Source organism: Hyperolius riggenbachi, chromosome 1 (assembly GCF_040937935.1).
Source record: "Hyperolius riggenbachi isolate aHypRig1 chromosome 1, aHypRig1.pri, whole genome shotgun sequence".
Taxonomy (NCBI): Eukaryota; Metazoa; Chordata; class Amphibia; order Anura; family Hyperoliidae; genus Hyperolius; species Hyperolius riggenbachi.
This window is the reverse complement of record NC_090646.1, coordinates 603,922,397-603,949,874: the sequence shown is the minus strand read 5'-3', so window position 1 is coordinate 603,949,874 and position 27,478 is coordinate 603,922,397. Positions and strand designations below refer to the sequence as shown.

The 27,478-nt window shown below is 43.9% G+C and overlaps 1 protein-coding gene across 1 annotated transcript in view; it reads right to left on the bottom strand.

Annotated features, from left to right (window-relative positions):
* The window catches only part of ZSWIM6 (zinc finger SWIM-type containing 6), a 200,836-nt gene that overhangs the window by 112,711 nt on the left and 60,647 nt on the right, over positions 1-27,478 (bottom strand). Inside the window, exon 2 of the mRNA XM_068249615.1 lies at positions 19,807-20,163. Within this exon, the coding sequence (XP_068105716.1) occupies positions 19,807-20,163 (357 nt within the window). The remainder of the gene's footprint in view (positions 1-19,806; positions 20,164-27,478) is intronic.

The following is a 27,478-nucleotide window of genomic DNA, read 5'->3' as shown; positions in this document are numbered from 1 at the left end:
AAATTTATTGCCACCTTATCCAGTACGTATTACACTATTGGGGCTCTTGGTGTTCCCTGTTTTTACCTCTTTGCATGTGGTGTGATGCATACAGTACACAGAAAGTACGCTTCACTGCCACTGTTAACACTAACGTTATGCAGTACCATTCTGCATCCACCCACTGCATTTGCATCACCACCCATGCATCAATACCATCCGCCGCTCATCCCAGTGACCAGGAAGTATGGAGCATCCTTGTTGAAAAGATCAATGTGAATCCTACCTAGCAACAGGGAGGATTCTCACTGGTCCACCACAGACCAATGAGAATTTTCCTACTGTAGCAGGATTTTGCAAACCAATGAGGTGCCTCATGCTTCTAGTTATCGTATGGCAGCAGTGGAGCTAAAAAATCCATGGGACAAGAGAGCGGTTTTAATACAGCAAACAGCCTAGTGGGAACAGACACCTATCCATTCCCATAGGCTTCCAAATCTGTGGCAAGATTGTGTTATATTGCGGGAAATTGCTTTCAAGACTTTGCATATACAATCCAGTCTGTGTGTTGCGTTCCAACTGACTGTGAAGGTTGTGTTTTCCTGCATTCCAGAAAGCAGAGTTTATTTCTGCAGTGTGAATGGGGCTGAGGCAGCTGATCAGCCGGACAGCCAGGCATGCGCATTGTTTAAAGGTTATTATGCTGTTACTTATCTTATAGAGCAGAGAGGAAGTTTTAGTTCCAATCTGCTTTATGGTAGGTGCACTATGCGTTTTTACGGTTAATTTTCCTGTTAGATTTGTTTTTCCATCAATTTCCATTTACTTCTATGGGAAATTGACCAGAGAAAAAAAAAAATAAAAAAAATTTAGACATCACAAAAATTATCGAGCCATCTAACAAAATTGTATGGTGTGTACCTAGCATTTGAAAAAACATTATCTTTGTTACAGCGGATACAAATCCTGCAATAAATCTGCAGTACGTCTACTTTCTGCTTTCACATAAGCTGACTATCATCTTGTGCTTACAAAGTAGCTGCACTGCCATGGCAGAGGCGATTCCCAAGTTGACACAGCCGAGAAAATCAACATACAGTAGTGAGATAAGGGGGAATTGGGCTAAACTAAATACATACAGGGTATATTTCTCTAGGTTTTCCTTCTGTCTTGTACAACAGTTCAGGTCCACTTTAACAGAAAATAAGCCTCTAGATGTCTCAAACCAGGTTCACTCTTTAAATGTGATACAGTAGTACATTACATTATCTATTCACTGGTCTTGAAAAAACATGCTGCACTGCTAGGAAAACATGCTACAAACCAACTGCATGGCTGCATCCCATAGAGAAGTCATAAGCAGAGATGCTTGGGTCCAGCCCTGCACTCACCCAGAGGCAGAACATGAGCTTGTGGGGGAGCACACAGACTTGCCAAAACAGTCTAGGACACTTCAAAGGAAGGTTTGTTAAGAAGGAATTTTGACCCCCTTTGATATGGCTCCTTCCCTCATATGTGTATTTGTTTATTGAGAAAGGTTATGTGTTTGCTTTCACTACTGTGATAAGATTACACTTTACAGACACAGAGAAAAACCAACAAATGCCGTATGTCTGAAGATGCTTGCAGACACCAGGGGGTGGTCACATAATGTGGCACAGCCAGCTCTGCAACACATGCTTGGCTGAGCATCCCCTTACCAAATACAGAGAACAGAGGGGGGAAAATCCAGAGATCAAAGCTTTCCCGTCATCCCTCACATGTGTACTGTTGGAAGTACTGATGAGGAGAGTTGCTCATTCTGGGAATTCCCCATCTAATAATGGGGCCCAGACCAACAGATATGGAGTGGAGAGTTGCAGTCATTACAGTCAACTAAGTTGCACTATGCTGCAGAGCACGCCTCCCATTATGCCATCCAATATCACCGCACAGCTGATGTACCAGTATCAAAATACCATTAGGCCTCACATTCATGTTTACAAGATTTTGCACGCGCTTCACCCCTCTGGAATGCCCTCCCAGAACACATCCGACACTCGTCAACCTTTGTTACCTTTAAAAACGCTCTCTAAAAACTAATTTGCTCCGACAAGCATATGCGCTACCTTAGGCCACTTCCATTTGTCCTAAGACCAAATTGCACTCCTACTAGGTATCCTAAAAAACACTGCCGCTATATATTTGCTGTAAACTACCACTCTTGTTTACCCCCCCCCCCCCCCCCCCCATTCCCTTTAGATTTTAAGCTCGCAAGGGCAGGGCTCTCTACCCCTTGTGTCTTAAAAATTATACATTTTATTTATCATGTTACTTTTATCACTGTCATTACCAGTTCTGTATCATTTTTGTATTTTGTCACTAATTGTGTATCTTGTATATTAGTGTACACCATTGTCTATTATATACCCCATGTTTTTTTCTTAATTTGTACAGCGCCACAGAATGTTGGCGCTTTATAAATCAATAGGCTGTAGACACACTGAGCGCTTTCTGAGAGAGTTTGACCTTCAGCGCTTTACGTGATCACTGCAAATTTTATGCAAGTTAATGGGAGCATTTTATAAAACTGCTCAGAAAGCGTAGAGGGTCAGAAAGAATCTCAGAAAGTGCTCAGTGTGTCTACAGCCTAAAGCTGGCCATACACTGGCCCGATTTGCCGCCGTTTCGACAGCAGATTCGATCACCGGGATCGAATCTGCTGCCAATCGTTCGCGCTACACGCCGAATTTCGATTAATTTCGTCCAATCCTGTCGATCGCTCCGTGCGGAAAACGTACATCGCCCGCGGGTAGGGAGCGCGTCGCTAGCGGCGTTCGAGTGCCCGACGACCGATGCAATAGAGCGGCAATACATTACCTGCTCCCCCGGCGCGACTGCCCCCGGTCACCGCTGCTCCATCTCCGCGCTGGTCTCCAGCATGCTTCAGTTCCTCCAGCCCGGCAGGAAGTTTAAACAGTAGAGGGCGCTCTACTGTTTAAACTTCCTGCCGGGCAGGAAGAAGTGAAGCATGCCGGGGCCGGAGACCAGAGCGGAGAAGCGGTGACCGGGGGCAGTCACGCCAGGGGAGCAGGTAATGTATGGGGGGGGGGGGGGGGAGCGGCGGCAGCACCACCACAACAGACTGAACGATTTCAGGCTGAAATCGGTTCACAATCAGTTTGCAGTAAAGGTAGCCATACGATCCCTCTCTGATCAGATTCGATCAGAGAGGGATCTATCTGTTGGTCGAATCTGATGGCAAATCGACCAGTGTATGGCTACCTTAACACTATAACTGCATCACACTAGCAATGCAATGCACCCAATACCCAAGAGTGAACATAGCTTAAAAGGAACCTAAACTGAGAGGGATATTAAGGTTCTCTTTTAAACAATACCAGTTGCCTGACTCTCCTGCTGATCAATTTGCTGCGGTAATATCTGGATCTCACACCTGAAACAAGCATGCAGCTAATCCAGTCTGACTTCAGTCAGAGCACCTGATCTGCATGCTTGTTCAGGGGCTGTGGCTATAAGTATTAGAGACACAGGATCAGCAGGAGAGTCAGGCAACTGGCATTTTAAAAGGAAAAAAATCCATATCCTCAGTTTAGGTTCCCTTTAAAGAAAGGTAATCCATAACTTCCCAAACTAAAAATAGTCTGAGCAGCAAAGAATTATGCTGGGAACACACAATGAGATTTTTCAGCAGATTTGCTGTCTGATCGATTTTCCGATCAATTTCCATCCACTTCTATGAGAAATCAATCAGAAAACTGATAGATAATTTCTGACCATGTCCAATATTTTCAATCAAACCATCTGCCAAAAAAATCTCATGGTATATATCACATAGAACTCAAATGTGTGCTGAAATCTAAAAAAGGGGGTTGGGAGAGAAATCACCCTATGTGAAGAGTCTAGCAAAGTAAGCAGCCTCAATATGTGACCATAACCCCTGGTAACTGGCTTTGGTCTCTGTGTCTAAGCCTGTGGTGTGTCTGGCTCCATGCATTCAGTGTCATCACAGCAGGTCTCTATGCATCTCCATGCTGCCCAGCCACCTTTTGTTTCTCTTTACAGGTCAGGAGTCCTGGACACTGCAGTCACAAGTAGTGAAAGCTACTGATGCTGGACCTTTGTGTACCTGGGTTATTGTGTAACTAGTTCTGGGCATGGTTAGTGGACAACAGGACCTACTGCATATAAAGGCCTGGTACACACCATGCAATATTCACTTCAGATCCCATTACCGATATACACATGCATACAGCCTACTAATTGACAGACTTATCGATGCCAAGCACAGAAGCAGATCAGACATGCTGGAAAATAAATGAAATTCTGGCATTGTTCTGTATGTCCTTTCATTTTTGATAGCTAGCCAATCAGGAAAACTAGCATGTGCGCACACTAAGGGCTAATTCACATTCTCAGAGCTTTTTAAACACTAGAGATTTGAAAAGCTCTTGCTAATGCAATGCTATGGATAATTTTTACAAAATCACATCGCTCCAGTGTGAACACACATAGGACAACATTAGTAAGAGCTTAAAAAAAACAAACACACAAAGTGCTCAGAAGAGCTCGTGTAGGGCAAACAAGCCTTAAGGCTAGGTTTCCACTTGTGCGTTTTGTATTTGATTTTTCGCATAGAAAATTTGTATTAGTTTAGCAACAAATAGTAGTGAATGGGGCTGTTTCCAATAAATGCAAATTTTTGTAAGCGTTCGTATGCGGGGGAGGGGGAGAAACTGAGGTCCTGCTTCATTTTTTTGTATTAGTTTACGCACAATGGCCGCAATTCGCGTATAATGCTTTGCAATGACATCGCATAGCAATTTTTGCAAAAATTTGCATTAAATGTATAGTTACAAGAAATTGTAAGCTGTTGCTGGGCAGATTATGTTTTATTTGGCTAATGCAAATCTACACATACGAAAATACACCTTCGCATAAAATGCGTACAAATTTACATCCAAATTTTCACCAATCAGAAAAATCGTACGATTTATTTTGGACGTGAAAATGTCACCACAGTGGAAACGTATCCCAACTGTCTTTTATATATCTGATCGATGTCTTATTTGAATATCGATCTGATTATTAACATTAGTTCTGAAGCAAAAATTGCATGCTGTGTAACAATTTTATTCATTACTGTAAGTCTGAAGCCTGGTAACTTATTTACAACACATTTCAATTCTCTAGGTAATGTATTTCATATTGTAAAAATCATTCCTCACCCGATTTATATTGCTAACATGGCAACTTTACTGCAGGCAAGGCGAACCCTTGTGAAATATCCTCCACCCCTTTTTTTTGAAGTGAGCAAACACAATCACCTGACCCCTATGTGTTCTCCAGTAGAGACAGCTTCCTCACATCATAGCCTAGGCTAATGACGCTTTTAGGGTGGAGTTACATAATACAGTATACACCACACAGATGTAAGTAGTGCTTCTGATGTTGAAACCAGGATATTTATGGTAAATAAAAGGGACTTCTGAATAACTTATAGTGCTATTACATGTCATTGTTCTGCTATAAGGGCCCATTTCCACTGAGTGCAAAATCGCAATACAAATTTTTGCCTTAAAGGGAGACCACAGCAAAAAATTGCAACATTTAAAATATGTGCAAACATATACAAATAAGAAGTCCCCTTTTATAGAGTAAAATGAGCCATAAATTACTTTTCTCTTATGTTGCCGTCTTACAGTAGGGTGTAGAAATCTGACAGAAGTGACCGGTTTTGGACTAGTCCATCTCTTTATAGGGGATTCTCAGGGATACATTTTCAAAAGCACTTAGTGAATGGCAGTTGCTCTGTCCAACTGCCAAAAACTGTAGTGAGCAGGGAAGCTGGCCAGCATCATTGTTTAAATCCTTTTTAGGGAATATCTTTATAAAGAATAAAAGCCTTGCTGAGAATCCCCTATGAAGAGATGGACAAGTCCAAAACCTGTCACTTCTGTCAGATTTCTACACCCTACTGTAAGTGACAGCAACATAGGTGAAAAGTAATTTAGTGAATTTGGATGCAGAACGCACAGTACACTAGAGGAGATAGGTCCCAATTACTAGTCAACTATAGCCTGGTACACATATCCAATTTTGATTGGCCAATTTTACCCCTTCCATACTGTATGAGAGCTTACCTACACAATCTGCTCATAGTATTCAACATTTCTTGGCCCTCATACTGCATGGAGGTGGTAAAATTGGTCAGTGATTGGCCAATCAAAATGTAACTGCATTGGTGTATGCATCCTCTTGCTGACTGGGCCACTCACAAGTGTAACACTTTTTGGGGAGCTTCAGAAGCCAGTATGGCCACATCTTGATGAAATGTGACCCTGAGCAAGCAAGAGGACTCCTCAGGCTGCTGGGCCTGCACTGCCTCATTTGTCAGAGGGTTTGTTATGCCATCAGTGACTACAGGGATCCTGTGGTGGATTTGTGTGCTTTGGCTCCTGCTGAAGTGTTTTCCATCTCTTGACTGGATTTTACAGCCTCGCACAAGTGTCTTTATTTCAAAACCATCTGTATTAATGTGCGCAGCCTTGGCCTGGTCTCCAGCTATGCGCTCGGAATGACGTAGGAACTGTCACAACGAGTGACGCCCAATTCTGGAAAAAGAAAAAAAAAAAAGACACGTCCAGCTACCTCATGGAAGCGCAGTGTTGGGGACAAGCCTTTACTGCAGGAGCACAAAGGAGGCTCTGAGGGAAGGAACAGTATCAGCATCAGTGCAGGCCATTCCTACACTGCTCAAATGGACTATGAAGTGCTGCACTTACAGACTGCAGAGCTCTAGGTCATTACATTTAGGCCTAGAACCCACTGAAATCAGCAAACGCGAAACGCTACCACTAGTGTTTTGTCTGAGCGGATTGCAAGCGGATTAATGCGCGTTTTCGGTCGCGTTTTGCAACATTGTATTTTCTTGCTCAGCGGGTGCGTAGCGTTTTGCGTTTTTATCCTGATTGGTCCTGTGAATTTTTTCTTCATTTTGTTACAGTGTGCTGAACCGCAAAACGCTAGCAAAACCGTTCAGTTTAGGTTTTGCTGAGCGTTTCCACTAGCGTTTCAATACTTTACATTGAAGCGCTAACGCTCCCAAAATGCTGCAGGTCCTGCGTTTGCATTTCTGGGAAACGCAAACGCTCCTGTGGAAGTTGCCCCATCCATTAACATTAGCCCAGCGTTTTGGCAAAGTGCTAGCATATCGCACCGCTGCCAAAAGCGCTCCTGTGGGTTCCAGCCCATAAAGTAGCATCACCATTTCAAAGCCCTCATTGAGCGAAAATAGCTGAACGGCCTACACTAAACTAGCAATAAAGTAGCATTTTCCAGTACAGGAAAAAAAAAAAACCTTATCTATGCAAAAAGGGATTCTTTGAGCTTCTTGACCCACAGTGTTGAATACAGTCCTGTTTTCTGAAGTACTTAGACAGGAAACAGTGAGAGAGACAGCTTGAGATAAGGTTTTACCGCAGGTAAGTTTGAATGGTCATTTCTGCTTTGTTTTACAGCTTAAGGGCTGGTTCAGACGGGCGTTTGGTGGCGTCGCGTTCATTGGCGTCACGGCGGCGGGCTTTCAGCAGCGTTCGGATGCAGTCGCGTTTTTTCTTCCCCTAGGGGGATATTAGCTGTCACAGTTAACTGCCCCTGGAAACTACATGAACGCCAGGGAAAATCGGGACCCGAACGCCGCGTCCGTGTAAACGCATGTGAAAGCTTGGTACAAATGCTCCCATTCACTTGAATGGGATCGTTTGACACCAAGCCCCGAACGCTGGCTGTAAACGCTCCACAAGCGTCCGTCTTAAACTGATCCTAAAAAAAAAATAAAAATAACTGCTACTAATTTTCTTTATATTATCCGTACTAAACATACAATTTATTATACGAATTGGTCAGATAGTAGTTTGCGTATGCTGCAAGATGTTGGTCTGACTCGCTCGATTGGTTGTGTGGCGGTAGCAGCATGCATTTTCAGGGTGATCAACAAACATTAAGAAATCCCAGGCGCTGTTCCTCCAGAATGTTAAATGTATCCCCGATGCAAGCGATACGCCACCTGTCCGCAGCCTCCACTGCTTCCGGGATTCCTCTGTGCTGTATACATGCGCACCTCAGGTGGTTGCCTACTAAGGGCACGCGTGACATCAGAGGTCACACACGTGGCAACGTTACTAGGCAACCATGTGGCACGCATATATCGAGAATCCCAGAGACTGCAGACAGGTAATGTATTACTTGAACAGGCACCGGGAAAATGTAACATTAAGGGGGGGCAGCATTGGGGTGGTGGATGCGGCATCACAAGACAAATCTCTCTGATCAGATTCAATTAAAGGATACATCCGAGCACTACAAAAACGTCCTGTGCAGGGGGCTGGAAGAAACCTCAAGTAAGTGGATTTTTTATTTTTACATTGCTCGGACCTTCCCTTTAAGATTTGTCTCTTGTTTAAAGGTAGCCATACATCTAGTGATAATGGGCAGATTCAGACATGCAGCCAAAGAGATCAGCAGGACTGTCAGGCACCTTCTATTGTAAAAAGAAATATGGTCACCATTTATCGCTTTGTGGCATACCAATATCACAAAGAGATGTGGCATATCGCTTTGTGGTCCGAGAGATGCAAATAGTTGCATCTTCATGCAGCAGCATGTAAGTTTTGTATGCAGCTTGAAAGTGGACCTAGATCTAATCCTGCCAAGGTAGAATTTGATTGGTCTATTTACAAGATGGATAAAATTTGCATACAAAATTTCAGAATGATTTGCATCTCATTGGCAATCCCTAGTGTGAACTATGGAGGTGTCAAAGGTGATAATTCATAGTTCATACTCCTTTATATTTATTTATAGTGAGTTATAATAGCAGCTGCAACCTGTTTTTGCTGTCCATTTCTGCTGGACACTCCACTTACCAGCCAATGACAACTACTGTATTTTTCGTACTATAAGACACTCCTAACCATAAGACGCACCTAGATTTAGAGGACGAAAGCCGTGGTGGGGTGGGGGTGAATATACTAAACCTGGTGCATCCATGGTGAAGGAGCATCTTGTGTATTATTGTGGCTCTGTACAATTAATAAAACGGACACACTGCATTCTAGCGGTTTTGGGGGTGTGGCTAGCTTACAAGAACAAAGGATGATTTGCATAATTGGCAGTGATGCATCATGGGAGTCATGCTCAGTCCAACATGAATTGTCGCAAATACCTTCTGTTTCATGAACGCAAACATGTTTTGCATAACGTTTTAGTAAGAGGGCTTTTTGGTCCTTTGTAGCTCCTTATACAGTCCTAGTTCACAATGAGCTATAGCTGGGTAAACTAACTAAAGAAAGCAGATCTAATGCTTCGATATTAATCCCAATGAACCACTTATCCACAACTCATGTTCTCATGACACCTATTACATTTTGGAATTCAACTGATTGGAGCTCTAATAGAAGTCTTTTTCTCCTTCTGAACTGGATGATCATGCACAGGCGCTGCTGGCCCGGCTGCGCACATCCGAAATCACACAGCCAGGAGCACACTGCGCATTGTGCCAGCCGTGATGAAACCGGTAGTGAAGACAGACCAGATAGAAAAATGGGAGCCTGGAGACCCCAACTCTTCCAACCACTCCCCAAACAGAGGCAGGAAAACACACAGTACGCTCACAAGGCTGGCAATCACATGCTCACTAACACTCAGCATCAAGTGCAACTCATACCCTAGTCATGGAATAAGACAGCTTTCAATGTAACCCAGCTAAAATCCAATCCTTGCCAGCGATTAGCAATGAAACGCAAAATCTTTCTTGCAGTATGAAACTCATGAATTAGCTAGAAATACATTTAATTAGTCCCCTACCAAGCTGCATACAATTCACATGAAAGTTACTAGCATCATATTGTCCACGTATAATTCTTTGCGGCTTCGTTCAGTGGGACGTTGAGGTACTGCGATATAAAAAGTCTTATAATGCAGCTTACTGCAATGCAATTAAAAAGTAGCCATTGTAGCCCCCAGGAGCAGCATTTTTTGCGGCTACCTGATCCGTTCAGCCCCACGGATCAGGTCGTTTTTTTTAAGTCCACCTCGGTCTCTCTTTAAAGGAGGTTGTTCACACCATGATATTCCAAATGACTGGGTTGCTTGATTAATGCCTGTGAAAGGGAAGGGACATGTCACATGACATAAGCACGTTCCCAGAAAAGGGTTGTCTGAATTGATCCACCAGTTGGCTCAAGCACAATACGCGATATCAGTCGCTAGTTTGCGTACATTTTTATACTGATTGTTGTCCGGTATGGCCATAACTCATATTGGATAAAAGACTTAAAATATCAGAATGAGTACAAGGCTAAAGAATGCATGCTTTGCAGTGTGTGATCCATACAAGGCTAGAGAATGCATGCTTTGCAGTGTGTGAGTGATCAGTACAAGGCTAAAGAATGCATGCTTTGCAGTGTGTGAGTGATCAGTACAAGGCTAGAGAATGCATGCATCGCAGTGTGTGAGTGATCAGTACAAGGCTAGAGAATGCATGCTTTGCAGTGTGTGAATAATCAGTACAAGGCTAGAGAATGCATGCTTTGCAGTGTGTGAATAATCAGTACAAGGCTAGAGAATGCATGCTTTGCAGTGTGTGATCCGTACAAGGCTAGAGAATGCATGCTTTGCAGTGTGTGAGTGATCCGTACAAGGCTAGAGAATGCATGCTTTGCAGTGTGTGAGTGATCAGTACAAGGCTAGAGAATGCATGCATCGCAGTGTGTGAGTGATCAGTACAAGGCTAGAGAATGCATGCTTTGCAGTGTGTGAATAATCAGTACAAGGCTAGAGAATGCATGCTTTGCAGTGTGTGATCCGTACAAGGCTAGAGAATGCATGCATCGCAGTGTGTGAGTGATCAGTACAAGGCTAGAGAATGCATGCTTTGCAGTGTGTGATCTGTACAAGGCTAGAGAATGCATGCTTTGCAGTGTGTGATCTGTACAAGGCTAGAGAATGCATGCATCGCAGTGTGTGATCTGTACAAGGCTAATGAATGCATGCATCGCAGTGTGTGATCTGTACAAGGCTAGAGAATGCATGCATCGCAGTGTGTGATCTGTACAAGGCTAGAGAATGCATGCATCGCAGTGTGTGAGTGACCAGTACAAGGCTAGAGAATGCATGCATCGCAGTGTGTGAGTGACCAGTACAAGGCTAGAGAATGCATGCATCGCAGTGTGTGAGTGATCAGTACAAGGCTAGAGAATGCATGCTTTGCAGTGTGTGAATAATCAGTACAAGGCTAGAGAATGCATGCTTTGCAGTGTGTGAATGACCAGTACAAGGCTAGAGAATGCATGCTTTGCAGTGTGTGAATGACCAGTACAAGGCTAGAGAATGCATGCTTTGCAGTGTGTGAATAATCAGTACAAGGCTAGAGAATGCATGCATCGCAGTGTGTGATCTGTACAAGGCTAGAGAATGCATGCATCGCAGTGTGTGATCTGTACAAGGCTAGAGAATGCATGCATCGCAGTGTGTGAGTGACCAGTACAAGGCTAGAGAATGCATGCATCGCAGTGTGTGAGTGATCAGTACAAGGCTAGAGAATGCATGCATCGCAGTGTGTGAGTGATCAGTACAAGGCTAGAGAATGCATGCTTTGCAGTGTGTGATCTGTACAAGGCTAGAGAATGCATGCTTTGCAGTGTGTGAATGACCAGTACAAGGCTAGAGAATGCATGCTTTGCAGTGTGTGAATAATCAGTACAAGGCTAGAGAATGCATGCATCGCAGTATGTGATCTGTACAAGGCTAGAGAATGCATGCATCGCAGTGTGTGAGTGATCAGTACAAGGCTAGAGAATGCATGCTTTGCAGTGTGTGAGTGATCAGTACAAGGCTAGAGAATGCATGCATCGCAGTGTGTGAATGATCAGAATTCTTTTCTCATCTGCTGCTTCTCTCTCTCCTGGACAAAGCAAACGGAGCACAACAATTAGGGTCCATTTCCACTAGAATCCGCAGCAGTTTCCAATTCTGCCGTGGCTTCCGTTCTTCTGCGAAGTCTCAGCACTGATCATAGAAACTGGAGTCACCAGATAGACTCAGGACGCTATGGAGTTTGTATGTTCTGCCTGTAATTGTGTGGGTGTCTGGTTTCCTCCCATGTACCCAAAACATAGGTCAATTGGTTCTCCTACACTGGTAATTGCAAAACATTTTCCCGTGGCTTATTGTATAAGGGCTTGTTCACACTATGAGCGATTCAGATTTTTTTTTATAAGCACTGGCAATTTTAGAAAATCGTCCTAAAGGTGGCCACACACCATACAATTTTTTAAAATATCTGTTCAATTTAAGAATTGCACTCAATTTTTCTGACTGATTGTAACATTTTAAAAATATGACCAATGTACCACACGTTAAATTTTTCCCCCCAATTATGATAAAAATGATTGGATACTCTAACAAAATTGCTTGGGTGTGTATATTAATAAATTGACAATCCAACACACCATACAATCTTTAGAAAGATTGAAGAAAAATATCTGGCAGTCTGGATCGATTAAAATCGAAGAAAACGGGAAATCCGATCGGATTTTTCAGTCGAATGGAAAAAAAAACGCTTTCGATTTTTTCGGGAGATCCGATCGTTTTTATCGAATTACTGTAAAATTTGATCATTTTATTGTATCGTGTGTGGCCACCTTAAGGCTCCCTGCACGCGATTCTGATTCTTAATCGGTTTTTACATCCGACTCAGATTTTTAATCATTACTGCATGCTGTGTTGTGATTGAATGCAGTGTGCAGGGAGCCTAAAAGCTTGTGCAGAGATTTCCCCAGAGAGTGTTCACATGTGCAGGTTTTGGATTTTATAAAAATGTACCATGTCCTGAGCATCTGTGCTCAATGGAAGGTATAGGGAAATCGCAAAGCACTCAAAAAAGCGCTTTGAATTGCAATTTCCCAAGCGCTTTTAAGAATACATACATTGTATTTATTCTTTTCCGGGTCAACCAGTTCACTTCCCGACCGACGTCAAGAAGTGAACTACTCGCTCAGCAAAAGCGCAGGGAAAAGTGCTCCATAAAAATCGTTCAGCGCTTGCGATAGCACTGACAATTTACACTTTTAAAGCCTTAAGTAACTAAATTTGGAGCGATTGCTTTTTCTGATTCTTAAACATTAAAACACAATTGCTAGAAAGCGCTGCATGCCCCAGGTTTGCGATTTTCTTTAATCGCTGGCAATTGATACAGTAAGATCATTGTCATACACTTTACATTACAATTGCTTTTCAAAATGCCAGCAATTGAAAGCTATGCAGGAATCGCAAAGAAAATGCTTCAGCACGAGTGGGTTTTAAGACTTGCCTTGGACTGTGACAGGGACACTTGCTAATGGTAGGAATTATGTATGGTACAGTACATGCCATTTTCTGTCAAATCAACATGGTTTAATCAATTTCCAACAGGTCCAATCATTTTTTTCAACTGATTTTTCGATTACTTCTGTACAAAAGCGTTTAGAAAATCAAATCAGAAACTGTCAAAACTAATGGGAAATTGCAGGTTATGTACCAGGTACTAGAGAGCACCTTTATGCCCAATACACACGGTACAATTTTCCGTGCGATATATGGATCCGATTGATATCGGTCATGTCCGATATTGCTCCCGATGGTTTCCGCACTCGATTTCTCATAGCGGTGAATGGAGAAAGAAAGATAAGAGAATCGAACGCAGAATAGAGTGCGGAATCGTGTGGAAAAACGATCAGGTTGCAAAATCGCACAGAAACTCTTACCGTGTGTACCCAGCATTAGGGAACAGCTACTGGCAATTACTATGGACTCTTATCACTGGAGAGGTCAGCATTGAGTAAACTCATAAGGGCCTATTTCCACTACACCCAGGCTGAATCTGCAGCGTTTCCCCCACCCAGGAGAGGGCGGATAAACGCTGCCCATCTAGTGACTTGTCTTCCAGGTCACACTGTGACGTTAATCTGGACGGTATGCTTCAAATTTATGCAGCACGCACCCGAATCACTATAGCCATGCACGGCACGGCTTAGCGATTAGAGCTGTGATCTTGCAGTAGAACGGAAGCTGTCGCAGAATCGGAAATGGCCACGGTGGAAATGAGCCTTAATTGTTAGCTGTGCTCAGTTTGCCTTTTCCAGGAGAAAAAAGCAGATGAGAAACCACTCCTGATTATTCACACGCTGCAACAAAGCATGCATTCTCTGATACAACTTTTCCCACTGCCAAAGAAATGTACAACTGAAGTATCTACTTTATAATGCATAAAAGGAAAGGGGGGGTCAAAGCACCAACTAGTGTTACGGTCCGTACACACGCCGGACTGCAGGTTTTCAGACAGTCCGGCGTGTGTACAGTGTCGGTGGACTGATAAGGCTGTTTCTGAGCGAGCCACTGGGCGGATCGCTCAGAAACAGCCGTATCAGTCTGCAGACAGACTGTACACACGCCGGACTGTCGCTGGAATGCCCACCCAGCGGAAGGTGACGACGGACCAGTCGTTGCCTGCAGTCCGGCATGTCTACGGACCATAAAGCAAGCACTTGATTTTTCTCCTCTGATCCCTGCCAGATTCAATGGCTCCAGCGTGTCTGATCATTCGTATGTCAATGTGATTTACACTTCAATATCAATTGAATCCATCAATCGGACAGGACAGAAGAAGAACAGACAGAACAGTGGCCAATCAAGGGGATAGGGAGGTGCAAAGCTATAGTTTAATCAATTTTCAGTAGATTTCCTGCTGAAGTGTATTGAAAAATCGATGTGCTGTGTGTGGTAGGAATCTAGCCCTCCCTGATCAGATTGAGATTGCCACCCAATGTGAAAACCTGAACAATTCTTCTGCAATCTAGAAGTGCACAGACACCTTTAAACATGCAAACAAATAAGGGCAAGGAAAGAGTTAATGGGATTGCCATTCAGCCTCCATATCTGTTTCAGGAGCCCAGTTGGCAGTGTTATCTAATCAGGGCAGAGGCCTCCCCAGGGAGAACACATGGAGAATATCCTCCCATGCTGGGCTACACTATCAGCTGCTCAGTACTGGAAACATGCTGGGAGGTGCAGGGCCTGCTCCTCACACAGAATTACTTGCTATAAGGGCTGGTTCAGACGGACGTTTGCAGAGCGTTTACAGCCAGCGTTCAGGGCTTGGTGTTAAACGCTCCCATTCAAGTGAATGGGAGCGTTTGTACCAAGCTTTCAAGCGCGTTTACACAAACGCGGCGTTTGGGTCCCGATTTTCTCTGGCGTTCAAGGAGCCCCTGGAAGCTACATGTAGCTTCCAGGGGAGGTTAACCGCGACGGCTAATGTCCCCCTAGGGGAAGAAAAAACGCGACCGCATCCAAACGCACGCGAACGCTGCTGAACGCGACGCCAGCAAACGCAACGCCTCCAAACGTCCGTCTGAACCAGCCCTTACTTATACATCATCTCATTGTGTGGGGGAACTTCTCACAGGTTAAATGTTACATTGCCATTAATTTTTCAAGCTTCTGGGGAAGTCTGTGCAAAGTGCATTTCATTTCTAAGAAGTCTATGCACAAGGCAGCTACGCCTATACACAGTATGTAAATATACTTTAACAGGAAAGTGCTAAAACTATTGCCAGACTTTAACTAGTTGTCAAATCCATTATAGTTTCAGGCAGCAATTTAGGCTTGAGCCCTGTGTACAGTCACCAGGGCTGTGGAGTCGGTCCAAAAATCCACCGACTCCGACTCCTCAGTTTAGGATTCCACCGACTCCGACTCCTCTAATTTGCATATTACAATTTTGTAGATTAAAAGTATGTAACACGAAATTCGTCTCTTAACTGCCAACGCTTAGGAATTTTACAAGACAACTGAAGTGAGAAGGATATGTAGACTACTATATTTATTCCCTTTAGTTATAGACTAAAACTAGTCCTTGGTAAGAGGTACAAACCGGAACAAAGAACATCTATCAGGCCCTAGGCAATGTAAGTGTGGGTACATGTAAGAATGATGTGCAGGTACTCTGCAGGGGAATGAGGAGATTGTAAGGAAACAGACAAAACCTCTGTGTTCAATGTGGACAGCATTCTCAGTGGATTCCCTGCAGCTCTGTGGGGAGTGCATATGTAGAGTATAGTACTACTGCGTAACAAAGTAAACCTGAGACAGATGAAATTAAAGTTTTATACATACCTGGGGCTTCCTCCAGCCGCCTTCAGGATAATCAGTCCCTCAATGTCCTCCTCCACCACCTGGATCTTCTGCTATGAGTCCAGGTACTTGAGCAGGTCAGGCGTAGTGCGCATGCACACACTCCGCCGCCAGGAGCATACTACACCTGTGCAGCACTATTGCGCAGGTGCAGAATGTTCCTGGCTGTGGGAGCGGCATGCGGCCGGACAGCGCTGACTGGCTGAATTACCAGGACTCATAGCAGAAGATCCGGGTGGTGGAGGACAGCGAGGGACTGATTAGCCTGAAGGGGGCTGGAGGAAGCCCCAGGTATGTATAAAACTTTACTTTTCATCCGTCTCAGTTACCCTTTAATTTGTAGTCACCAAACCAAATTTTAACAACATCACATTATTTGATTTCATCAGCAAAGGGAGTGCATACATTTGCATAAATCAGCATCAATGCAGAATTATTTCCATCTCGTTGACCATCTCTATTAGTGACACAGCTACACATCAGGCTTTATTCTTACAGCACAGATGTTATTTAGTATATATAAGAGATTCCTGTGTACACATCATATATACAGTCACAATCAGATATGTATATCTGACCTTAAAAATACGGTGACTGCTTTGTTGAAGCAGCACAAGTAACTAATTTTGACTGGTTTATTTCATTTTTGTGGACTAAGCACAGCTATTACTGTATATATATATACATTATTTTAATGACTATTATCTGAGAAATAGAACATTATCATATTTTCTATTTTAATTACAGTTACAAATTCATTAGGCGTCGGAGTCGGTGCATTTTTTCCCCGACTCCAGGCACCCAAAATTGCCCGACTCCACGACTCCGACTCCACCTCCACAGCCCTGACAGTCACTGAAGAAAAGAGAAAAAGCGGGGTGACGGCTGCGATACCGGTGGAGCAGTCCACCGGGGGCTCCTCATTGGCACCTATTCCAAGTCCGCCATTATCTTTGGTCCGGCTAAGTATTACGGCTATCTTATCGCTATAGAGTTCACTATAGTCACACGTCTGGTCTCACTCACAAACTAACTTATTGGTCACAGATTGATTAAAATTATGGGGAAAATTTTTATGGTAGGTCATGTTATATTGTTTTACACTTTGATTTATGTGTTATAGTATATGTTTAAATGCACTTATATGCACTTTTCTTTAGTCTTAATACAGAACCAGAAGGGTTCTTAGCCCATGACAGCTCAGAATCTGAGCGTCCTGATGGTTATTTAATTTGATGCTTTAACAGTATATGGATATAAGGATATTGACGAATTATGAATATAGATGTATAACTGGTTTGGTGCCTTTCCGTCTTAATTGATTTTAAGGATTTGTAGTGTTGTATATCTAAGAATATTTTTGTAATTTGCATATATATCCTGGTATGGTGCCATTTTCTAAGGGCTGTATTTCCTTATGTTCTAATGTGTACAGTCACTGTGACCCCCCTAGGGCAGGTGTGTCAAATACAAAGTGGGAAGACATTTTAGACTGAGACCTATTTGTGGGCCAACCTCAACGTCTACTGGATATCTTCATTATAAATTAAATTATAAAGTTCCCAGGTGTCTAATGACCCCCCTCCAACCACTGTACAGTTCCCTGGTGTCTAGAGGCCCCCCACCCTCCCCTATACAATTCCCTAGGGTTTATTGCTTTCCCCCTTCCTCCCCTATATGGCTTTCCTGGTGTTCTAGGGCTTCAACTCCAATATAGCTTCCCTGGTGGTCTAGAGTGGGCCAAACAATGCAAAGTGGGGAAACCACTTGTGGGCCAAATATAATGGCTCTGAGGGCCACATTTGGCCCACGGGTCAGAGTTTGACATGTATGCCCTTGGGGAGGGGTAGAATTTGCCAGCAGCACCCTGCTTCACTGCAAAGATGTAGACTGGGAGGAGCTAGTCTTATTTTGAACATAGCTGGCCCTGCCCACTGCCTCTGTCCTTCACAGGAGGGAGCAGATTGGGTGGGTGGAAGTCCCACTCTGCCAGCTGCGCTACAGTTTGGAAGAGTCCAAGAGTGAGCAGGCAACTAAGTCACTGAAAAGGAGAACGTTTAACTGGTAAACCAGCTACATTTTCTTTTCTTTTTGGTATTGCAAAACAAACCATTTACAATATTTCTATTAAAGCGGAATATAACCGTGCATTTCAACTTTGCTCTAAAACATTTACAGCAGATTATATGCAACCAGCATTGGAAGGGTTAAACATAGAGGTTTAAAGTTCGGTGGAGAGATATGCAGAAGTTCAGATGGATACATTTAACTAAATAGAATGTAACAAGTGATAAATGTTACACTCTTTGGCTGTCCTCCAGCTCCTTCTCAGTCAGAGAGAGTGAGTCACATGCCACACTTAGATACATTTTGTTTACATAAATGTATCTATGTCAGCTTTGGATGCGTCTGCAGTTCTGTCCAGGAACTTTAAAGCTCTGTGTAACCCTTCCAATGCTGGTCTAGTAAAAAAAAATGCTGGTTGCATATAATATACTGTAAATAATGTTTTAGAGCAAAGTTAAAATGCAGGGTTATATTCCGCTTTAAAAGGGAAGGTTCAGGGAGGGTGGGTAAAAAATAAAAATCAATTTCCTCTTACCTGGGGCTTCCTCCAGCTCGTGGCAGGCAGGAGGTGCCCTCGCCGCCGCTCCGCAGGCTCCCGGTGGTCTCCGGTGGCTGACCCGACCTGGCCAGCTGCCAGGTCAGGCTCTTCTGCGCTCCAAGGCCCAGAACTTCTGCGTCCCACTCCGGCGCGCTGACGTCCTCCGGGCTCTACTGCGCAGGCGCAGTAGTTCTGCGCCTGCGCAGTAGAGCCCGGAGGACGTCCGATGACGTCAGTGCGCCGGCGTGGGACGCAGAAGTTCCGGGCCTTGGAGCGCAGAAGAGCTCGACCTGGCAGCCGGCCTGGCCAGGTCGGGTCAGCCACCGGAGACCACCGGGAGCCTGCGGAGCAGCGGCGAGGGCACCTCCTGCCTGTCACGGGCTGGAGGAAGCCCCAGGTAAGTGGAAATTGATTTTTATTTTTACCCACCCTCCCTGAACCTTCCCTTTAAGTGCAAGCAAGAGCTGCTTGATGAAGTGTACGCTAACACGAAACTGCCACCTTTAAACTTTGCATTTGTAGCACAATAAATCCTCTTGGTGCTGCAAACTCCACTGGGGTTAGCCCGATTTTATATCCTGGTCAGACTTTACAATGCACCTACCTGTGTTGTTCCTGTCGATACGTCACATTTTATATGCATTTCACACTTATGTGCGTTCTGAGGACTCTAACAGACCCGCTTTAGACAATAGTTTCCTGCCACTGAAAGCAAAAACCACAAGCCAGACCACTTGCAGCACGTTTAGACACGATACTGCCAGAGCATAAACGCCCAAAAAAAAAATTAAAAAAAAAAAAAATTAAAGAACTAAAACTCCAGGGGAAAAACAAGACAAAAAGATTCCCAAACTGCCTTCGAATACAAAACTTATGTAAATCCAGAATGACTATCGGAGGTGGGTTGGCCAAGAAACACGGACAGGCTGCCCCTTCAGACCTGGAATGTGAATAGCAGCAGTGGAGAATCAGCAGGAAGCACCACTCACCATGAACTTGATTGATTTCAGAGTTCTGTGACAGAATTTCATCTGCCAGTTTCTGAGCAGTTGGCAAGACCTCTGTGTGGTGCACGGTAATCAAATACTGTACAAATTTCTGCAGCTGGTCTCTGTTCATTTGAAAGAGTGTCTCTGAAATGGGAAGATGCAGCTTGACCTGATCGGGCTTGCGGATGCGGTATAAGGAAAGTGCCACCACGTGGGCGCAGTAGAAGATGTCCTTGTTCCCACAGCTGCAGGTCACTGAGGTAATCTTGCAACGGTCAAAGCTGATGGCTACATTGCAAACGGATTCCGGATCAGACTGCGTTGCGGGTTCTGTCACCGTGCCACTCAAATGAAAGCCTGTAGGGGGAAGTCAAAATCAAAGGATTAGACAAGGCAATAAAACACCATTTTAAGATTTCTGACATCAATCAAGGGGGAGTATAACTGGTTTTAAACACTCATGCTGAAGTTTCCTGCAACAGGTTATCTACATATAGTATACAGAGTGGCCTGCAAGCATCTGTAACCACTTCAGTACCAGCGATCTCTGGCCAATTCAGGACCAGAGACCGCTGGCATCAAAAATCAGGGCTCCTCTGCGTCACACCACATGGAATCATAGCTACCCTTGAGCACCCATATCCCAGCCCTCTCGCTCTGCCGCCGATATGACCGCATAACTGAGCCGGTCAGGAGCAGATTTAATCGGCTCTGGACCCGGTCATCAATTATTATTATGATTATTATGATTATTATGATTATTATTATATAGCGCCGACATCTTACACAGCGCTGTACAGAGAATATAGTCTTGTCACTAACTGTCCCTCAGAGGAGCTCACAATCTAATCCCTACCATAGTCCTATGTCTATGTCGTGTAGTGTATGTAGCACAGTCTAGGGCCAATTTTAGGGGGAAGCCAATTAACTTATCTGTATGTTTTTGGGCTGTGAGAGGAAACCGGAGTGCCCGGAGGAAACCCACGCAGACACGGGAAGAACATACAAACTCCTTGCAGATGTTGACCTGGCTGGGATTCGAACCAGGGACCTAGCGCTACAAGGCGAGAGTGCTAACCACTGCGCCACCGTGCTGCCCTCATCAATGTGAGTGAATGAGATTTCCTCAGTGATCACAGGGACCGGAGCCAATGATAACGACAGCAGAGCGAGTGAAATCTACGCCCTGGCAGAAATAACAGCTGCCAAACAAGGCACAGATTTCAATTAGCGTTGTCCGAAACCGGTTAAAGTAAGCCTGTAACAATTTCTGGTTTACTTTTACACACTGGCCTGCATTATTAGCTCAAAGGACAGCACAACATTTTAACATTCTAGTTTTGCTACTCTGGGGTCATGGATGAAGTCAGTGTGTTACGTAATAATTCAAGGAATTAATAGGCGGGCAAAGATTCTACCTGCAGTGTAATCTGCTAGGCTTGTGCCCATCCATGCAGAACTATGAAGCATGTGTATAGCGATACCAAATACACGGGCTATAGGACTAACCAGACCCAATTCTTCCCACCTGACCTCACAGCCACTATTCAATTCCTGATGGGCGATTTCTCCATTGCTACTCATGATGCAGTAATTGGGGGCAGAAAGGTCATTTTTTCTAATCCACCTTATCAGTGGAGATGTGCAGACAGTCATACCAATCACCAGCTATGAACGCCTCCACTATTCACCAATGTGATTGGCTGGGTTTCCGGCCCTGGAGATTAGGGCTATTTATTGTGGGAAGGAGCGACACTTGTCTGCTAAAAACGATGGCAAAAAAAATAAAAACAGAAATGGTAGGTGTACCAAAATGATCCTGTATGTACTTTATACATGGTTAAACTGGCAAGTTTTCACAGCTAGCAACCAGCAGTATCCAGCACGAGATGCAAACATGAGATCTCATGCACAAGGCAAGCAGGACAGCTAGAGATTCAAGCAAGTAACCACCCGATTGTAATCACTGCTTCAAAATATACATTACAGATCACCATTAAAGTGGACCTGACCTCTTGCACAGGACAGGAGGAAAACCCAGAAATGCACCCTGTATGTAGGGAGTTCAGCCTGTCTAGTTCCCCCTAATTTGTGTCTGGTGACAGCTGAGAGATCAAATTACAGTTTGTGATTAGACTGCCATGGCAGATAAGCTCATTTGTACGCACAGGATGTTAATAGGTCTGCTTTTATGAAAGCAGGAAGTAGATACACTAGAGTTATTGCAGGATTTGTATCAGTTGTAACAAAAGTTTTTCTTTAAAGATTATGCTGTTGCGTATCACAAAGCGGAAGCTCTGAGTTCAGTTCCACTTTAAGAAATCTTTAGGAAGGTTTCCCCTCCAAGTCTCCTGTAGCACCTACAGAACAACTATTTTTTAAAGAGTACCTAGTTAAAAAGGACAACTGAAGTAAGAAGTATATGAAAGCTGCCATATTAATTTCCTTTTAATAACAGTTGCCTGCAGTAGTGTCACCAGAAACAAGCATGCAGCCAATTGTCAGATCTGATGCTGCTATCTCTCTCATTTCAGTTGTCCAAGTCACAGAAAACCAAAACCACTACAATTTAAAAAGAAACCAAAATAGGGAATCTAAAATGCTGAAGACTACACTAAATATATATAGGCACAGAACAGTGGTTCAAGAAGTGCGTTTGGCTTTTGGTTACGGACAAAGGAATAGGTTGGCATATTAAGCCACTAACCCTGTCAGGCAGGCACCTTAACTTGTGTGTACACACCTCTCCATAGAACAAACCAGATATCTGAACTTCAACCAGTTTTCACCCCAGATAATTAAAAATGACAATTTTGGACAAAAAAAAAAAAACAAAAACAAAAAAAAAAAAACCCTTTTATTACTGTAAAGCACTATAGATAGTGCTAAACCGCCGCATCCCCGCGGCAAAACGAGGAGATTATACCCCCCCAAATCCCCTCTGCAAAATCCACAACTTTCCTGGTTGTGGATTTTGCTGCTCATGGAGGCAGAGCTATGAGCTGCAGCTCTGCCTCCATGCGTGTCAATCTGCCGACGGATCTCCGCCTCTCCCCCACCCCTCTGTGAAGGCAGATTGAGAGGCGCGGGGAGAGGCGGCGATCAGCCGGGGTTGACACGAGCAGAGGCAGAGCTACAGCACTAAGCTCTACCTCATCAGGAAGCGCTCCCCCAACTCTGCAGAAGGGATTTGGGGGGTATAAACCGCTTTTTGCCACAGGGATGCAGCGGTTTAGCACTATCTATAGTGCTTTACGGTAATAAAATCTTTAAACATGATTTAAAAACTTGCTTCAGACTTGCTTCAGACTCTAAACAGCCAAGAAAGTGAGAGAAAGCTTGAGATAAGGTTTTACTGCAGGAAAGTTCAAAGGATCGTTATTTCTAGCTAAAAACAGTGTGGTTTCTAAACTGCAAATATGACAATGACGCAATGTAAAAAAATAAAATAAAAATCTATGACTGAAAATAAAAATCAGACTCTTTGCTACCAATGTTCTACTTGCTATCCATACTAATTTTTTTTGCTTTAAGATTTGCTTAGTGGTTTTGCATAAAATACAGTAACTAATACAAGTCATCTTTAGGGTAGGAATACATACAGACTGTTGCATACAATTCATTAAGGGCTCAACCAAAGACAGGCTTTTTCTGCTCAGTAGTGTTACAAGCAGCCATGGTGTGCTTCTGCCTTTAATTACCAGTGTTTAAAGGAACAATATGGAAAGACTAGAATTTCCCTAAAGAACAGGCGCTTTAAAGTAAGGCAAGACGAGGGTTACTCCTCTAGGAATGCCATGTGGCAGGAATACTCAGAAGGCGGCAGCAGGGGGATAGAAAGGACATGAGAGATTACTGGGGAAACCACAGAGTTCCCCCTCAAAGGGTCTCAACAGACAGGCTTAGGTTTCATCCGGCTACATTCACAGAAGTCAGGATTACACTCAGGCAGAGGATCTCGTGAGAGGCAATCTATTTTTGTTGCTGTAAGAGGTTATTACTTTTTTTGTGTAACAATTACATAATATATAAATAAATATATATATATATATATATATATATATATATATATATATATATATATATATATATATATATATATATATATATATATATATATATATATATATATATATATATATATATATAGCATTCTAATGTACGGGTTGAAGTGGAACCGATGCGATTATTACCTTTGTCAGCCTTAGAAAACAACAATTGTACGTGTGTATTGATTGGAGTGACAGAATGAACAGTTACCTGTACAGATTAGAAAGGGGCGGGACTTCTCTACAAAACAGGGATCTCAGAACCTGGTGGATTAACCATGCTGTGTTCTCTGCACCAAACTACATTACTGTGCTGTAGGGCTGAATGATTTTTGGTTTTAAGCCAAAAATCGTGATCTGGGACAAAGCGATCTTGAGATAGTCAAACCGGTGTTTTTTTGCCGCCACCGGTACCTGCTCTGCTCCCACACCCTCCTCCAGCAAGTTCTTATTGGCCTCACCACATTGCTGTGCAGAGCAGGTACCAGCAGCAGCGAGGGGGAAACTAGAGGGGGAATCTGGCTATATACACTAAAGGGGATTGGGATGGCCAACCTGTACCGCGGCACCTATTCTGGCTAACCTATGCTGGCTAACCTGTACAGCTGCACCTATAGCTGGATAAACTATACTGGGGCACATGTGTTTGCACCGTAACACATTGTTTAAGTAAAATCTCATAACATGGAGGTGGTAAACTTAGTGATTGGCCAATTATAATTGGAGGCGTGTACTAGGCTTTAGTTTCTAGATGTGTTTCTAGCTACTTAAGTTTGGCACGGCTTAAGCAGCTAGAAACCTTTTATACAGCTGTTCTGAAAGACTAGGACTTGGGAAATTGGGGGGTTAGGAGAGACACACACAATCACAGGGATTCGGTACCAAAAGGGGCTATCAAAAAGGAAGAGGGAAGAAAAAAAAAGTTGGGGCAGTTGTGAGCCAAATTTACAGCAAAGTCCCCATAATCTGGAATTCAGGCAACATGAAGTCTCAACTAACCAGCATGCCTGAGGGATAACTGACATCCTTTGGGGGGCTTTGTGGGTGTTGGTAAAATACATACAGAGTAGGCCTGAAAGAAATAAAATTTAAACCGAAATCGCAATCACCAAGATCACAATTTCGGAATCATCAAAGTGGCAATTATCGCGATCACGTCATTTCCACATGGGGGAAGCTTGAAGTGGCTTTAAACCTCCGCGCTACCCGCAGCATTGGACATACCTTCCGCACGAGTCCAACGCTGTCCGTCCTCCATCTGCCAGCTCTTGTTCTTGGCAAAACTCCAGGTTCCTGTATGTCACATGACACGAAGTATTCCGTGCATTAGAGCCTGCAGGAGACGAAATTGGATAGACTGGCATCGCTGGATTCATGCTAGAAGGTATGTCCGGAACTAATATAGCTGAGAGAGAGGAGAGAGGAGAGAGAGAGAGAGAAGAGAAGAGAGAGAGAGAAGAGAGAGAGAGAGAGAGTGAGAGAGAGAGTAGAGAGAGAAGAGAAGAGAGAGAGTAGAGAGAGAGAGAGAAGAAGAGAGAGAGAGAGAAGAGAAGACGAGAGAGAGAGAGAGAGAGAGAGAGAGAGAGAGAAGAGAGAGAAGAGAGAGAGAGAAAGAGAAGAGAGAAAGAGAAGAGAGAGAGAGAGAGAGAGAGAGAGAGAGAGAAAGAGAAAGAGAGACAGAGGGAGCACAGAGACCCAAAGGCGGCAAGGGAGACCCAGAGGAGGCATAAAGAGGCAAAGGCAGCACAAAGAGACAGGGGGACACAGGGGGAACAAAGCTTGGTTTGAAGGAAATCATGAATCGAAATTTCAGACAGAAATTGCTCAATTTAATTTTTTTTTCTAAAATCGTTCAGGCCTAGTACCGAGCCTCCAGCCTTGGTAAGTATCTAAGGGGTGGGTGTTTGTAAGTGGTGTAACAAAAGGGGCTGCAGCCCCCTGCACCCATCCCAAGCACAGGTATACGGACATCAGGCAATCCCAGCCAATGCTGGATACTGGGGACTGTGCTCCAGGTAGCCACAGTTTGTCACCGATTGCTGAATGGCTGCAAAGCTTCAGGAAAAGTACAAAAGACTAGCATGCTCCCCATTCTTCCCATAGAGTGCTCCATCACCATTGGATGTTGCAACACAATAAATTCATTGGGGGACAGTTCCACCCCTCAAAGTAAAGGAAACTGAAGTGAGGGATATGGAGGCTGCCGTATTTCCTTTTAACCAATACCAGTTGCCTGGCTGTCCTGCTGATCCTCTGCCTCTAATACTTTTAGCCCTAGACCCCAAACAAGCATGCAGATCAGGTGTTTGACATTGTCACATCTGACAAGATTAGCTACATGCTTGTTTGTTTCTGGTGGTATCCAAACACTACTGCAGCCAAATAGATCAGCAGGACAACCAGGTAATGTGCATTGTTTAAAAGTTTGGCAGCCTCCCCATTCCCCTTCAGTTCTCCTTTAACACAGGCCAATGCCTTTAATAACGGCAGCTGTAAGGTACAAGTTAAGTGATTGAGTAAGGTAGAGGCAGGGCTGCATTAACACTCACTTCTTGGTGCTTTATTCAGTTTTAGGGGTATGTTCATTTCACATTAAACTTCAGCCTACCCCGGCAGTAAGGCCATGTGAAACCTATTCCCATTAGTATTGCTCCTAACAAGCTGATTATTTCCCTATAAAAACAGCCATTGTCATTAACACTCTTCCATTATTGTTAGATGGGGCTGTCGACACTGCACATTGCATTGACTGATAAAGGCTACACCAACACATTCCTTTGTAATGCTTTAATGACCTAACCGGCTTTGCCAATTAAAGTGAGCAATGCTGAACTAAAGGCTTTGCTGCTCCAAATTAGCTCCAAGTTGAATGTAAGGCCTGTAAATTAGGAAGCACCTAGCAAGCTTCCTCTGGATGTGTGCCTGGATGCCAGGGCAGGGGGGAGTAGAGCAGCCCTGGAATCTGCTGAGTATTAGAGGCGGTATGAATAACATGACCTGATGGATCCCTGTCTGAAATAACCCATGCCTCGACTAGTGAAACATTCTACGCTTGGAACCCAACACTCATCCATGCACAGGAAATCAAGATATCAGAGGGGAGGGGGAGGAACCAAACACTTTCCTCCATACATCTTTTACACAAGAAATCAAAAGATGTATGGTTTTAAACAAGCGATTTGACGATTGACAGACCAGCCTATGCACGTCGGATCCTACAGGAGAAAAGCGCTTTACAAATGTTGTGGTCATTTTGATCAAATGTCTACATCATCAAGGAGCTAATTGCTACCAATAGTGTTGCAGTGTGAGGTGCAATCCCATATTCCAGGTGTTTGGCCTACTCAAAAGCAAGCAGTAGTCTTGCACTTCTGTTTGCCTGAAGGGGGGGGGGGGGGCAGGTGAGGGAAGAGGACTACCAGTGCAGAACTTGTGCAATCAGCCTTATTCACAAGCCTGGTCTCCAAATTCTGTACTTGAAACATGGAAGCAACAACTCCCCCTTCAGCAGCTAAACATGTGTGTCCTCCCAGGTCTCCTACACTTGTCATGTGCCCCAGGCTGTCATCTCAGAGCATAACATTTTCAGGCAGGGCTGTGCTGAGGGAGCAGGAAGCAGCCAT